General features: G+C 34.2%; 1 protein-coding gene across 11 annotated transcripts in view; it reads left to right on the top strand.

Moving 5' to 3' along the window:
• Positions 1 to 16,258, top strand: part of SNTG1 (syntrophin gamma 1) — a 794,914-nt gene that overhangs the window by 608,287 nt on the left and 170,369 nt on the right. For all 11 annotated transcript variants that reach the window (XR_011996669.1, XM_026011160.2, XM_072734765.1 and 8 more), the window contains 2 exons: positions 198 to 280; positions 4,787 to 4,917. Coding sequence is in view for 10 of the 11 variants with exons in the window: in XM_026011160.2 (XP_025866945.1) it covers positions 198 to 280; positions 4,787 to 4,917 (214 nt within the window). In the remaining variant the exon portion in view is untranslated. The remainder of the gene's footprint in view (positions 1 to 197; positions 281 to 4,786; positions 4,918 to 16,258) is intronic.

Raw genomic sequence — 16,258 nt, 5'->3', positions numbered from 1 at the left:
AATACATGAGTCTCTTTCGGGGTCCCACTTACCTTATTTGGCAAAACTCTGGCTTTGATATAAGTGAAATAATAATTTATTTTACTACCTGATTTTCTTGACATTAATGAGTATATGGAAATATATAATGTAGAATGCATCAACTAGAATATTTGGGTGTTCTAACCTTTGGGGTGTTGTGATATTTTTCCTTGCAGGTGCTCCAAGTGACCAGAGCAGTGGCACCTCCTCACCTCTTTGTGACAGTGGCTTGCATCTCAACTATCACCCCAACAATACAGTAAGATGATCAAAGCATCGTTCAGATTAATAAGGACATAACACAAAGAAAGCAGAAGAGTAAAGTATATATATGTGTGTATATATAGATACACACACACATATATACACACATATATAATATGTATGATCATATAATATATATGTGCATATAGATGGATATTCATAGTCTGCAAAAACTGCTAATGAATCTCATTGCTCTGATACAGTTGAAATACTCGTTTGCTTCATCCTTTAAGAGTTAGTAGTTAAAATGAGCCAGGAAGGAAAAAATACATAGGCCAGTTATTTTTTAATGTCATTTTTATCCTTTCAGGTCTGCATTAGGCCTTTTGTTAAGCTATAGAGACTTTGTGAGATCACACATAATATCATATAGTCACCTTATAATAGTGCATATTGTATTTAACTTCATGCTTTATGTGATTTGACATGACTTTTGTCATTTTTCTTTTGAAATCATTTAGCTGGAAGTAGGTATCTAATTTTCCATTTGGTAGGATTTCTTAACAATCTGCAGGCATACCAGAAAACAATCTCACCCACAAAGTGAGAATAATCTAATATCATGTTAAAATGTCACAAATGTTAAACTATACATATATTTAATCATTGATAAAATTGGCATGCTTGTTTTTTTAAACATTCAATAAAATGTTAAACTTTCTTTTCCACTTAAAATTTTGAGTAAACAAGTTTTTGTTTCTTGGGTTTTTGTTTATAAATATGCTTGAAACTCCTTATATTTCATCCTCTAAAACACTCACACATGCTAAAGACAAAAGAGTTCTCTCAGGTTATATGCGAGTCTAACAAATTTCCCCTGAGATCGCAAAGAAGAGTACAGATAAGTAGAATTTTATTTTTATATTCCACGTCTTAAGATATAAAACATATATAGCTTCTAACTTGTAAAATTCATCTTTCATTTGAAATTCTTGACCTAATTGTGGCATTTTACTTAAAGTACTCCTTTTGAGTATCTCCAGCCTTCATCGTACCTCACTGCACCAGTTCTATTCTTTACCTGTGTGCCTTAAGTACCTACATCCTTTTAAATATTATTATTTATTTGTTTCCAAAGAGGAATCCTTGGCAAGACCAAAGGTTATCTCTGCCTGCATACACCAACCACCTTCTCTTGTACTTCATCTGATCTTTTTTATTTTTGTTCCCAAAGAAATAATTGTCACATTACAGATAATATTTAAAACACTGATCATCAGAAGATGGCAAGATTGGAGTGACTTAAATGTTGATTTCCTAATGAATCAATGAATATGTACATTCTATGTTGCCATTAGCAATTCTAATAATTCTAATTCTACAGACTTTTTACAATCTCCAACCAAATCTTTACCTATTACTTCAGAAACCGCTCACCTTCTTTCCTTACAACCTAGATGCTCTTGATGCTTTCCATGTCCTACTAGGCCCTTTACTGGGCTGGAGCATCTACCCCCAGCTGCTGTGAAAGCTGGTTACTCAGCTCTTCTCCCCAACCCACTCCATTCACTGCTGACTTTCTTAGAGCCTGGGCCTGAGGATCTGGAATCACCACACCCTCCCAGGGTATGGCTGTAGCCAACAAATTGAGGACTTCAAGAGCCCCCATCTCTGGCAAGGTTGTTACCTGTCTCATCCATTGCTTCCCTCAGTCCTCACAGGTTTTTCCTAAGAACTTTCCCTTCACATATCATTGACTCAAAAGTTCCCATCTCAGCTCTGTTCCTCAGACAGGAAGGAAGAGCTCTTTTACTTCAGAGTGGGAGGAAGCTGTTTTATTCTAATTCTTGTCTATTACCTGTAGACTCCTCTATAGTAATGAGAAGTAGAGAAGTGAGCACGGAAGGGCTATGGCTAAGAATCAGTCTGGCTTTTTAAGTCATCTGGTTGACGTACTAAAATATCCGTGGATTTAATTCCATAAACCATGCTTCTATGTTGTTGCTTACTATCATGTTCTCCTTTAGAAAGATATAATTAATCAATAAAATCACTGAGTGATTCTACAACATGACTGTTCCAAGTAAATCCCTCTAATATAAATTTTTTTAAAAAACAATTGTAAATTTCCCTTATAGGAATTATGTCTTTCCATTTTCAAGAGGGATTTTTATTTTCATTTTTAGCATTAAGATTGAACATTATTTTGACGAATTCTGAAGGTATTAAGTGCAGAGTAATGCATGATACTTATCATGATTTTAGAGAATAAGAACAAAGACGTATAAATTGAAATAAAGTATATTAAAAATATTCTAAATTGTGAAATAATCAGGACAAAAACCTGAATTATTCTTTGCATAGTTTCACTGATCGTGAGTGGTAAATGTTGTGCTATGATAGATATGGTCCTAGAATCATAAAGATGTAGGTCTGGGGATGCCTGGGTAGCTCAGTGGTTGAGCATCTGCTTTCAGCTCAGCGTGTGATCCTGGGGTCCTGGAATCGAGTCCCACATTGGGTTCGCCACGGGGAGCCCGCTTCTCCCTCTGCTTATGTCTCTGCCCCTCTCTGTGTATCTTTCATGAATAAATAAATAAAATCTTTTAAAAAAAAAAAGATGTAGATCTGAGTGAATCTGCCTGACACTGACATTTGCAGGCTGGCTGATTTGAACCAATTATTTACTGTAAAATTTCTCAGGAGAGGACCATGTGTACTGGGGCCCTTTGAGTTGGTTCTAGACATACACTGATGTGTGCTTAATAGTTATAGGGCAGCTTAGTGGCATCCACGACACTTGAACTTGCTCCAGCCTGTTCTGGTCATAGAAACTTAGTGTGTTTACCCTAGTGCATCACTCGGGATTATTGTTTTTTTAAGTACCCTCATGCAGAAAAGGTGGGGAAGCAATAATTTACTGCACCTAAAAAAGTTTTAGGTTTTTCTTTTGTGAGAGGAAGCCTTGTGACAAGCCTTATCTTTGGACATGAGCATAATAAAGAGCAGAGAGTTTAAATTGTCCCTAGGTTAAAGGACTAGTCAGTTGGGAAATTGGCATTTTTTAACACAGATGGTCTGATTCTGATTCTTTACCCTGTGGTACTGTCACCTAATTGATGCCATTTCATTGTGCTGACCATCTAAAACATGTGATATTAAGGCCAGAAGAAAAATTAATATGAAACCTATGTCTGCGCCTTTGCAATCACCAGATAATCATGAAAGGCATCCTTGTTGCATCAAAGCTAGGTGTCTTGGAGACCATCACCAGTAGGGGCCCCTCACTAGATGGTCTTAGCAAGTCTGCTCCTGCCTTCCTACTCTGCCTGGTATTCTCAACAACTGGAAGGATTTAGTAGATTTTTATTAGCACAGTTGGTACCAGTTAACATAATAATGCCAAAGAGCACTCAACTTTTAGTGAAAATAATGGAAGTTTTTTCCCCTAAGCAATTTTGAAGAAATTAATACCTTAAAGAAAATGTTAGGGATGCTACCTGGCTCAGTCGGTAAAGCATGTGATTCTTGATTTCATGGCTGTGGGTTCAGGTCCCATGTTGGGTATAGAGATTACTTAGAATCCTTAAAAATAGAAAATGTTAATAATATTATTGAGACTAATGGAGTTTCAACATCTAGACTAAAATAGGATCTCCTTCTAACATCATCACTCAAAAATTATAAAATCTATAGAATATAAAGAAATCAAATTGTGACTTGGCCCCTTACAATCCCTGGAAACTTAAATAAAACATTTTTACGTGTACTACTGCCAGGAAGAGATATTTAGGTAAAGCTGAAATAATGAAAGAAGTGCGAATCATCATCAAGTGTGAAAAGCCCAAATTTTATTCAAATCTGTCTCTTCTTTTTTTTTTTTTTTGGTCTCTTCTAAATTTAAGGAAAAAGACCCAAACTTCTAATGAAAGTTAAAATACATGTAATTTTAAACCAGCACTGGTTGATTTAACATGACTTTAAAACAATGTAAGAAAATACAAACGTTATATAAACATAAAGTTAAAACAATGGACACAGATTTCCTTGAAAAAGTTTTATAAAAATGTTTTATAAGAATATACATTCTATTCAAAAATATTTACCAGTAACAGATAAATCACAAGCACTTTTATAATATTGTTTAGTGCTTAGCAGATACTCAGAAAATGTTGGCTGATGGACTTATTTTTACATTTGTCACTTACTACTTCATTACAGTTACAGCTTGCCCCATATTTCCTGTTCCTGAATGAATTCAGTTCTGTTATTGTACTGTTTTTTCTCCCTTCTCCCCACTCCATTTTTTTCATATGCTTTCTCTACCATTCTTAATCTTAATGGTTCCCTCCTTCCTTTCCTATAGAATTCTATTAAGAAAATTAACAGATACAACTTCATTGGCAATGAATATGGATCCCTTTTTGAGGCAGTCTATAAATGTCTTTTGATTATTTAGGGGAAAAAATGATCCCCCAAATGAAAAGTATTTGTGACAAAGGAACTCAAAACACAGAACTGAAAAAAAAAAAGAATAACGATTTGTTTGTATTCTTTTCAGGACACGTTGTCATGTTCTTCATGGCCAACATCTCCAGGCTTGAGATGGGAAAAGCGATGGTGTGACCTTAGGCTGATCCCGCTGCTTCATTCACGTTTCTCTCAGTATGTTCCTGGGACGGATTTGAGTCGGTGAGTTCAAGCTAATAGGGTCTGATTTTCTGTACATTGCACAGAGGCCTGCAACCAAATTTTGAAAATAATATGATTTTTATTCTCAGCATATTTCTAATAGTAGAAAAAAGAACTATGAAAACATAGTATAACACAGTAAAACATTTATGAATCTGATGACACAAACCTTAAGTTAAAGCCCTGACTGTACTAATTTGCTATAATACATTCAGTGTCTTTAGTAGATACAGTTTTATTGTTTTTTTTTTTTTACCTCTTATCTTAGTTTTAGTAAGTTGCCTTTTCTCAAGGAAATTATAGTTTATTTAAATAGCAAACTTTATTTTCATGTACTTGGTAATATTCTCATATTATCTTTTTAAATAAGTGTGAATCACTAGCGATGTCCTGAAGCTCTCCATTATGTGTATGTTTTATAAATTATGAATTTCTGCTTTATTCTTGATTATTTTCATTCTTAAATTCTGTGGCTTGACTTTTTGTTCATATAGTTCCTTGAGACTGATATTCTAAGTATCCTAAAACTTCTCCGTAACAAGTGGTATTGTAAATATTTTAGGCTTTGTGGCCCTATTGTCTCTGTCACAATTATTGAATTATTCTGCCTTTGTTTCATGAAAATGGCCATAGACAATATGTAAATGAATGAGTATGGCTGTGTTCCAATAAAACTTTATTTACAAAAACATGTCAGGTGAGATTTGGTCTGTAGGTCATATTTTGCCAACTTTTGGTTTGATCATTGATTTTTCAGACATCCTTTGCTAGTATGTGTAGTCAGAACTGCATTTCCAACAAATTCTGCTTTAGCTATACCCAGAAATTCAGGATTATATCTTGATTTATTTACATAGTGTTTGAGTATATCATTTGATATAGTTTTCTGAGTGGCTGCTCAAGACACTACAATATACATACATATCTTATCACACTGCTGGTATTGATGATTTATCACTAAATGAAGTATAGAAACATTACTTTCATTTAGATCCCTTAACCCTCCCTTACTTTTTAAGTATAATTATCTTAATTTCTTCTACATATATCAAGCACCATATCAGGTGATATTATGATTTTTGTTTTTCTCTCCTTCTGTCACTTTGTTAATACAATGTTAGCTCTTATACTATTCTTGCACATATCCCTGAAAATTTATACTTGTGTTTTTCAGTTTTCCTTCTTCTATAAGACTGAGTAAATTCTATTGATCTATCTTCAAGTTCTCAAATTTTATCTTTTCTTGTTTTCATTCTGTTGCTGAGCCCATTTAGTATGATTTTATTTATTTTGTTGATATGTTTTTCAGTTCTGTCATGTCCAGAATGTGGTAGAAGCTCATCTCTCCATAGTGAGATCTGCTGTCAGGGAAGAGGAGATGGAGGGAAAGCTAAGAGCAAGGATTCCCACCTCCCATCACCTCACTTCACCTTGGTGATGACAGGTGGGAGTGGAGGTAGAGCTTCCTGCTAAGCCATGGTGGTTAGCATGGGAGGAGAGGCAGAGTACTGATTAAGTCCATCTCATACCACCTCACTCAGTTTAATTGCTGCAGGGTGAGAATGGGGGTTGAGCTTCCCACTAGACTTTACTGCCATTACCCCAAGGGGAAAGGGAATACTGCCTGCTTCAAGGTGGGGGATGGAGGATCAGCTTCCTGCTTGGCCCCTTGAACACCACTAGACAAGGGAATCAGAGGATGTGTGAAAGATTATTTCCCGGCTTGGCCTGCCTGAATCTCGGGGAAGGGGATAGTGGTTTCATTGATAAGTGCAAGTTTCCAAAAAAGATTGAATGTGGTTAGTCGACTTATTTCCTAATCCATTAGGGAGAACAACATTTCTTAGAACCCCCCCCTTTTTTTATGTCTTGCTGTTAGTGATTCTGAGTTGCAGACTTCTAGAGTACAGTGTCTAGGATGTATGGAAGGCAATAAGTAAACCCACAAAACTTACTACCTTGTCATTCCTCAAGTCCAAAAATCGCTAGGCAATTAGCCTTGTTCTTTTACTTTCAAGCATTATGTATACCTGTTGTTGGATTATGTCCAAGGTTCATTAGTTGTCTTGGGGAGCATTTGAGAGGAATTGGACTACTCGTTCTTAGCCAGAATTGGAAGTCCACAAAACTTGATATTCATGAGGTTTTTTAAAAGTATTTATTTAATTATATTTTCTAAGTTTTGTTATAATTACTTCTTTGACTCAAGGACTATCTAAAAGTGTATTGAAGAATTTCAAAAATATTTTGGGATTTTTCTAATTGTCTCTTTTGTTGTTGCTTTCTAGTATAATTTCATGCAAAATAATTTCAAGCCTTTGATACTTGTTGAGACTTAATTTCATCCAGTGTATGAATAGTTCCAAATGTTCCATATGCACTTGAGAGTATTGGAATTTTCTTTAGTGAGGTATCATACATATTTCAACTAGATTATATTTGTTCATTAAGTATTCTAATCCTCTGTATCATTATTGGTATTTTTGTTTATTGTATGAGATATTGAGAAAGGTGCTTTTCAGTCTCCTACTGTGATAGTGACTTTGTGTGTTTCTCCTTTTAGTGTGTCAATATTTGCTGTATACATTTAATTTTATATTATTGGATATAAATAAATTTATAGATTTATGACTTTTTTATGTATAACCCACTTATCATTATGAAATGTCCTATATCTCTGAAATTGTTTCTTGCTTTTGAGAATTACACCAAATATCTATTAGCTAATAGTTACATTATATATTCTTTTATCCATGTCTTTCAACTTTTATTAGTCTTACTCTACAAAATGTGTCTTTTCTGAGCTAAATCTATTTTTCTTTTATTTCTCTTTTTAAATCCAAAATAACTTAATCTTAATCTTCCACTTGGATTATTTAGCCTAGTACTTGTAATTACTATTATACTTGGGATTATATCTATCATCTTAGTATTTTTTTCTATTCAACACTTTAGGTTTTTGTTTTTTACAATTAAATATTTTATGAGATAATTGTATTTCCACATGCAATTGTAAGAAATAATATAGAGATTCTGATTACCCCTTATCCATTTCCCAAATGGTAACTTCTTACAAAACTATAGTACCATACCACATTCAGGAAATAGATAAGAGTGGATTTCACCACTCATTAAGATTTCACGTGTGAATGTGTGAGTGTATAGTTGTATAGAATTTTTTCTCGTATTCACAGTCTTTTATCCACCATCACAATCACAAGCAAGCACAGTTTCATGAAAACCATAAGAACCTTCCAGTTGCCCTTCTATAACCGTTCCAATATCTTTCCCCTCCAGCATGTCCCTGACCTCTGACAATTTATTAATTTTTTCTTCATCTCTATTATTATGTCATTTTAAGAGTACTATATAAATGAAATCTTACATTATATAACCTTAATGGATTGAATTTTCTTTTTTTTTTTTTTTTTGGATTGAATTTTCTTACTCAGCATAATTCTCTAATAATTCTTCCAAGTAGTTGCATTTTTCAATTGTCCATTGTTTTTAAATTTCTAATAGCATTCCATGGTACGGATATACCACATTAAAAATATTCACCCCTTGAAGGATATCTAGGTTGTTCCAGTTTGGGACTATTTTAAATTAAGATGCTATGAAAATTTATGTATGTTTTTACATGAATATACTCTTTCATTTTTTTGGTTAAATGCTCAAGAGCTCAATTGTTGAGTTGTATGCTAATGACATATTTACTTTTGTAAGAAACAGGTATACTGTTTTTTAGAGTGGTTGTACAATTTTACATTCCAACCAGCATTGTATGAGTGATCCAGTTTCTCTACATCTTTAGCAGTATTTGGTGTCATTGCCGTCTTTTTAGTCTACATTCTGATAGGTATTTAGCAATATATTATTGTGACCTGAATTTGTGTATCCTAATGATATTAAACATCTTTTCATGTGCTTCTTTGTCACACAAAATCCTTTTTGGTGAAATTTTTTTTGATTATATTATAATTAACTTATTTTTTGTTTTTTTTCTTTATTTTTACTATTGAGATTTGAGAATTTTATTTATATTCAAGCTAAAGTTCTTTATCTCAAAACATTGTTTTTTTGTATTTTTGTATTTTATTTCCCTTAATTTGTTAAGGTGTTTTTGGCAATAATTAAAAATTATTGTTTTTATTTCCTTTTATATACATATATATAATATATATATTTAAGTTTATACTTTCTTGTTTGTTTTAGTTATTACCTAAACATTATACCATATGTCTGATAAGTCCATAAGTCCTAAGACTAAGGAAAGACTAAGACTAAGTCCATTCAGACTGCAATAACAAAATGGGTCATTTAAAAACAATAGAAATTTATTTCTTACAGTTCTGGATGCTGGAAGTCCAAGATTAAGATACTATGATGGTAGAGTTCTCTGATGAAAATGATCTTCCCTATTCATATCAGTTGTCTTCTCTCTATGTCCATATAAAGTGGAAGGGCTAGGGATTTCTCTGGATCTCTTTTATAAAACACTAATCCCAATCATGAAAGCTCCACTTTCATGACTTAAGCATCTCCCAAAGTTTCCACCTATTATTGCTCTCACGTTGGTCATTAAGATTTCAGTATATAAATTTTTGGGGTGAGGGCAGCAGGGAGATAAACACTCAGATGATAGCATCATACAATTTAATACAATTTACTAATTTTGTCTTTTCAGAAAATGCTAGAAACTCAGAACGCTTTATTTCTTTTATTCCTTTCTATCTTCGGACATATTTCTGATATGATAATAATTATATATGTATTTTAAATTCCTCAAGAAATTATGTTATTTTCACAATACTCTTCATATATATCCCACATTTAATCTTCCTGTTTTTCTTTCTTTCTTTTGGTTTTATTTTCTTCCACTTTCAGAACTCTCTTAATAATTTTATTAACAACATATTTTTAAATGCATATATTTGTTTTCTTTTTATTTAAAAAAATTACACAGATAGATGATGTAGAATCACTTAGATAAAACAATTTATGAGAAAAAGAAATTGTTTGCATGAGTCCAGATGACTCCCCACATTTTTATTTTTATGGCACAGCAATACATCAACAGCTTTTAGCAATTGAATTAATTACACTCAATAAATATTACAGTAATAAGCAGTTATAAACATAGCACTATTCAGAGTGGATTGCACAGCAATTCAGATTCAAGAGCTAATTTATTGTTCATTCATTCACTCAATAAATATTGATTTAATGTCTGTAAGTAGGAGGTGTTGTGTTTGGTTCTTTCCCTGAAGGAGCTTATAGGACAGAGGCAGTTGCATCAGTGAGGAGAAATAAATAAATAAATAAACAGATAAATTACTGGCCCATGATGACAAATATAGGAAATTACTTATGTTGGTTTCAAAACCTAGGATGTTATTCTTTGTTTGTTTTTTTTTTAATTTTTTTTATTTATTTATGATAGTCACAGAGAGAGAGAGAGAGGCAGAGACACAGGCAGAGGGAGAAGCAGGCTCCATGCACCGGGAGCCCGATGTGGGATTTGATCCTGGGTCTCCAGGATCATGCCCTGGGCCAAAGGCAGGCGCCAAACCACTGCGCCACCCAGGGATCCCTTCTTTGGTTGGTTTTCATAAGGCCTGTAATTTTAACTTTAGTGATGAATTACCTCTCATATTTAATTGCAACAAAGATGTGTTACGTCATATACTATTGTGTAGGTATGAATTAAAACATCACAATATTTTTTTCAGTGATAGAAGAGTTTATGTTCATCTATGATAATGACCTTGATTTAGAAATATATATCGAATTTCAATTTTTAAGTGTCATAATATTGCAGAGCATTGAAGTGTTAGGTTATTATAATGGGAAGTAGAGATTATGGGAATTTTGGCTATTTTTTAATTGCTTAGCTTAATTTTCCCTATATGAAAAGTGAATATATAAAATGTCATATGTATAATTGAGTAGTGGTATCACCTACTGCATGCTTTTCAAACAGTATGAAAATCAGTAGTGTTGAAATAAAATCTACCGATTTGCACTATTACTTTTAGAAAATTCCAATGACAGCAGAATCCCTAGTGCCTTTCCAAGAGTGCTCAGCCTTTTTCTCCTGAGGTGAAGACATATGAATTGATATCTTTTTTTTTTTTGGCACCTGTGAATGAGGTTTAATACCTGAACAGAGAGCAAGGATGGTGATTGTGAGAAATGGAGAATATTGTAAAATGAATTCTAATGATGGAGACAAATATGAATCTAACTCATAAGAAACACTCAATTCATTGTTGCTTATTGAAGAATGGGACTTTTTAGAAATGTATAGTTTAGGGGATCCCAGGAGGAAGTAAAACAGGTGATGGTATGAAATAGAAAAGGAGTAAGTAGGTGGGGGAAAAAGACTGACTATAATACTATAAAAACAGAATCTATTGTAAGCAGGGGTTTAAGGTGAAGAAAGTAGTTGATTGTATCAACTACAGAAAAGAAATACTGAAAGGACTCAGAAACCCATTAATTTTGGAGTGACTTAGGGTACGATAATTTTTGGAGTGAATTAAATCGAAAAATAGTTGGTTATAAGAAGAATATTGGCAGGGGTGCCTTGGTGGCTCAGTTGGTTAAGCATCTGACTCTTGATTTCAGCTCAGATCATGTTCTCAGGGTCACAAATAAGATCTTAAAAAAAAAAAAAAAAAAGAAGCAGCTTTAATTAGGTTCAGCCATGTATACCATCCAGATGGTTTCAAGAGCACCTTATTCTTTCAAGGTGATGACCTTGGAACAGCTCCCACTGTGGAAATGGTAGGAAGAATGTACATTCTGAGGACAGAGCAGGTGATGAGGATCCTGCAATAGCCGGGTCTAGCTTGAGGATCAACTGGCAATCATGTCTTCTCCATTACCCCCTCTAACATTTGTTCCTTTTTGTTTTAAGATTTTATTTATTTACTCATGAGAGACACAGAGAGGCAGAGGCATAGGCAGAGGGAAAAGCAGGCTCCCTGTGGGAGAGTGTGATGTGGGACTTGATCCCAGAACCCCGAGATCACAATCTGAGCAAAGATAGATGCTCAACCACTGAGCCACCCAGGTGTCCCTAATTCTTGTTCTTATACAGTGGTACTGTGAGGTTAAGGGAGAAAGTGCCATAACTTCCTTAAGATATACAAGCCTAACAATTACATTTTAACATTTTCTGGTACCAGAGAAGGATAGAACTTGAGTATATATGGGAATTTGAAAAAATGAATAAGGAATAAACTTATTTGTTAAACTTAGTTGTGTAAGATAAGTAAGATGACTGCTGGGTAAGTGAGTGAATCTGCAATATATATAATGCTGGCTGCAGTGAGGGTAGAAAGATGGCAAAGTAGATCAGAAGTACTAGGATCCTGATTCCCAGATAACAATTGTATTGGGAGTCATATGGTAGAAATATGAATTCATATGGTAGAAACAGCTGGAGATCAAAATGGCAGAAAAATTATGAGAAAAAACCTCACATAATTGATATGGATGAACAGGGAATTCAGTCTAGGGAAGAATATAAGTATATGTTGAATAGATTTATGGACAAAGACAATTAGAAGGGTTTAGAAAAAAATGGAAAAAAATAAATAAGTGGTGATGGAAAGGAAAAGATTATAGTCAAAGAACAGAAATGCCAGAATTTAAGTCAAACAGTGGAACTGTCTTGAATGACAATCAACTGTCAAGTTATCAAAAGCAATGGATTGCCAAAATAAAGGAAAGAAAATAAAAGGCATACAGATTAGGAAGGAATAAAAATATTTGATTACAAATGGTTTGATAACCTATGTAGAAAATCAGAAAAGTTGACAAAAAAATTTATTTAACTAATAAGTGATAATAGCACATATGCAGAATACAAGGTTAATAGGCAACAGTTAATCACTTTCCTATATATCAGTAATGAGAATGGGAATTTAATATTTAAAATGAAATGCCAGGGGCACCTGGGTGGCTCAGTGGTGGAGTGTCTGCCTTTGGCTTAGGTTGTGATCCCAGGATCCTGGGATGGAGTCCTGCATCAGGCTCCCTGTGGGGAGCCTGTTTCTCCCTCTGCCTATGTCACTACTTCTCTCACTGTGTCTCTCATGAATAAATGAATAGAATTTTAAGAAAATACAATGTCATTTACACTAGCATCCAAATAAATGAAATGTTGATCTGTAGGAGGAAAATTATAAAACTCTGGTGAACAAAATCAAAGGAAAACTAAATAAATGGATAGATAGTCCACGGTCATGTATAGGAAATCTTGATATTGTCAAAATGTCAATTGTTCCTAACTTGATCTTTAGATTTAGTGCAATCCCAATCAAAATCCTAGCTAGTTATTTTGTGATTTATTTTGCAAGAGTCAGAAGCTCCAGAATAACCAACACAATATTGACGAACAAGAAGAGTTAGAGGACTGATACTATCTGACTTTACCATTTAGCAAAGGTGGGACAGGATGCCTGGGTGGCTCAGTGGTTGAATGTCTGCCTTCAGCTCAGGGCATGATCCCGGGATCCTGGATCAAGTCCCACACTGGGCTTCTTGCATGGAGCCTGCTTCTCCCTCTCCCTGTGTCTCTGCCTCTCTCTCTCTCTCTCTCTCTCTCTCCCTCTGTATGTCTCTCATGAATAAATAAATAAAATCTTAAAAAAAAAGACTTAGCAAGGGCTGGAATAATCAAGACAATGTGGCACTGCAAAATACTAGACAAATAGATCAATGGAGCAGAATAAAGAGTCCAGAAATAGACTCTCATAAATGCAGGCATCTGAGGTTGACAAAGAAGCAAAGATAATACAATGGAGAAAAGAATCTTCTCAACAAATGATGCTAGAACAACTGACATCCAAATGCAAAATAATGGATCTAGAAATAGACCTTATACCCTTCATCAAAATTAACCTCAAATAGGTCAGAGACCTAAATGTTAAGCACAAAATTATGAAACTGCAAGAAGATAACATAGGTGAGAACCTGGATAAATTTGAGTGTGCTGATGGTTTTAGATATAACACTGAAAGCATGATCTATGAAAGAAAGAACTGATAAGCTAGACTCCTTTAAAATTAATAATTTACATTCTACAAAAGATAATGTCAGTAGAATGAGAAAATAAGCTATGAACTGGGAGAAAAGATTTGCAAAGACATCTGATAAAGGATTAAAGAGAGAAAGAAAGAAAGAAAGAAAGAAAGAAAGAAAGAAAGAAAGAAAAAACTCAACAATAAGAAAACAGCGTAACCAAATAAAAAAAAAAAATAGACCAAAACCTTAACAGACACCTCGCCAAAGAAAACATGCAGATGGCAAGTAAATGAATGAAAAGATGCCCCACATCATATGTTATCAGGGAAATGTAAATTAAACCAACAGTGGGATACCAGCATACCTATTAAAATGACCAAAACCCAGACAGTGACAACACTGAATGCTGAAGGAGGTATGGGGCAGTAAGAATTCTCATTCACTGTTGATGAGAATTCAGATTCTTGGTCCAGACACTTTGGAAGTCATCCAGCAGTTTCCTACAAACTAAACATGACTCTTACCATGTGATCCAGTAATCATATTTCTTGGTATTTACCCAAAGGAGACAAAACTGCACACAGCGCATTTTGTACATTCAAAACCTGCACACGGAAGTTTATATAAGCTTTATCCATAATTGCCAAAACTTAGAAGCAAGATATCCTTCAGTAGCTGAATGGATAAACTGTATATTCCATGTAATGGAATATTATTCATAACTAAAAGGAAATAAACTATCAAGTCATGAAAAGATATGGGAGAACCATAAATGCATATACCAAATGGAAAACGTCAGTCTGAAATGGCTGCATACTGCATGACTCCAACCATATGACATTCTAGAAAAGATAAAAATATGGAGGCAGTAAAAAGATCAGTGATTTCAGGGGTAGGGATATGGAGGGACAGGTAGAGGAATAAATTAAGAAGCTGAGCAGAGAGGATATTTAAGGCAATGAAAATACTCTGTATGATATTATAATGATACATGCCAGCCATCATACGTTTGTCCAAACCCAAGGAATACAGAACACCAAGAGTGAACCCTAATGTAAACTATGGACTTTGAATACTAATGATGTGTCAATGTCGGTTCAATGATAACAAATGTCCCACTCCAGGTGGGGAATGTTGATAATAGGGAAGGCTACACATGTGTGGAGTCAAGGAGTATATTGGAAATCTCTGTTCTTCCCCCTCAATTTTCCTGTGAACCTAAGCCTGCTCTTTAAAAACGTCTTAAAAATGCAAGATACAAAGGACAAATATTGCTATCTTTTTTTTACACAAAGAAAAATTAGAGGTCAGAATGTTATGTAAAATTGCTTGCAATATCATTGCAGATAATAAATGGAGTGGGATAGAAGGGTTTTTTCAGACAAAGGGAATACTGGGAAGGGGAAATATAGAGGGCATAACATTGTAGGGCTTATTTAGAGAATTATGAGTTATTGTGTTTCAAATCATGAAATGAATTGGTGATTTAAACTTTAGAAAATAGGTAACAAAATAGTTTGGAAGAGCTCCTCATATACCTTACCAAAAAGATTAGGTTTTGAGCCTGAACAATAAAAGCTGTGGTGAGGCAGTCAACCGTGATAGGAAGCCCAGTGCAGAAATGATCCTGAACCTGGTGAATGTGAATTGAACTCAACAAAAAATAGAGTAAATTGCTGGAATCACTAACCTAAGTGGATTTTAGACTTTTTTGAGAAAGGATCACTTTCTCAAATAATTACTAACCGAACCAATTAAATGGCCTATTTTCAATACCATCTGAGTCAATGTTCTCTCCTATGTACACATTAAACATTAAGCCACTATCTCAAAACAGACTCTTATCTTTGTTCATCTTGAGTATTGCAATGCCCTCTTCGTTTTTTCATTTTCTCCATCTTTAACCACCACAGAGCTCTCTCTCTAAAATACAAACCTGAGCCTTTCATTCTAATGTTTGAATGTTTCCATGGCTCCCTCTGACTTTCAGGATTAGGTAGAAATACTAACATGCTCTGCAAAGCTCTTAATGATTAGACTTTAGTTTATTGCCCACTTCATGACTTGCCACTTCTCACATGCACACTGTCTAAGCCAAAGAGCCCACATTTCTCCTAACATGCTGATGATACGTGGTTTTGGATTATCTATCTCCTATCTACATGCTTTCCCTTCTTCTCTTCATCTAAATTCCATTTTAAAAAGGTGTTACTAAATCAAATCTTTTCCAATGACTTTATAGTGGAAAAAAATAATCTGAAATTGAAGCTTCAGGTTATTTAATTCTAATACTGTAACTCTTTTT

The sequence above is a fragment of the Vulpes vulpes genome, chromosome 13 (genome assembly GCF_048418805.1).
Source record: "Vulpes vulpes isolate BD-2025 chromosome 13, VulVul3, whole genome shotgun sequence".
Classification (NCBI taxonomy): domain Eukaryota; kingdom Metazoa; phylum Chordata; class Mammalia; order Carnivora; family Canidae; genus Vulpes; species Vulpes vulpes.
This window is presented reverse-complemented; position numbering and strand designations above follow the sequence as displayed.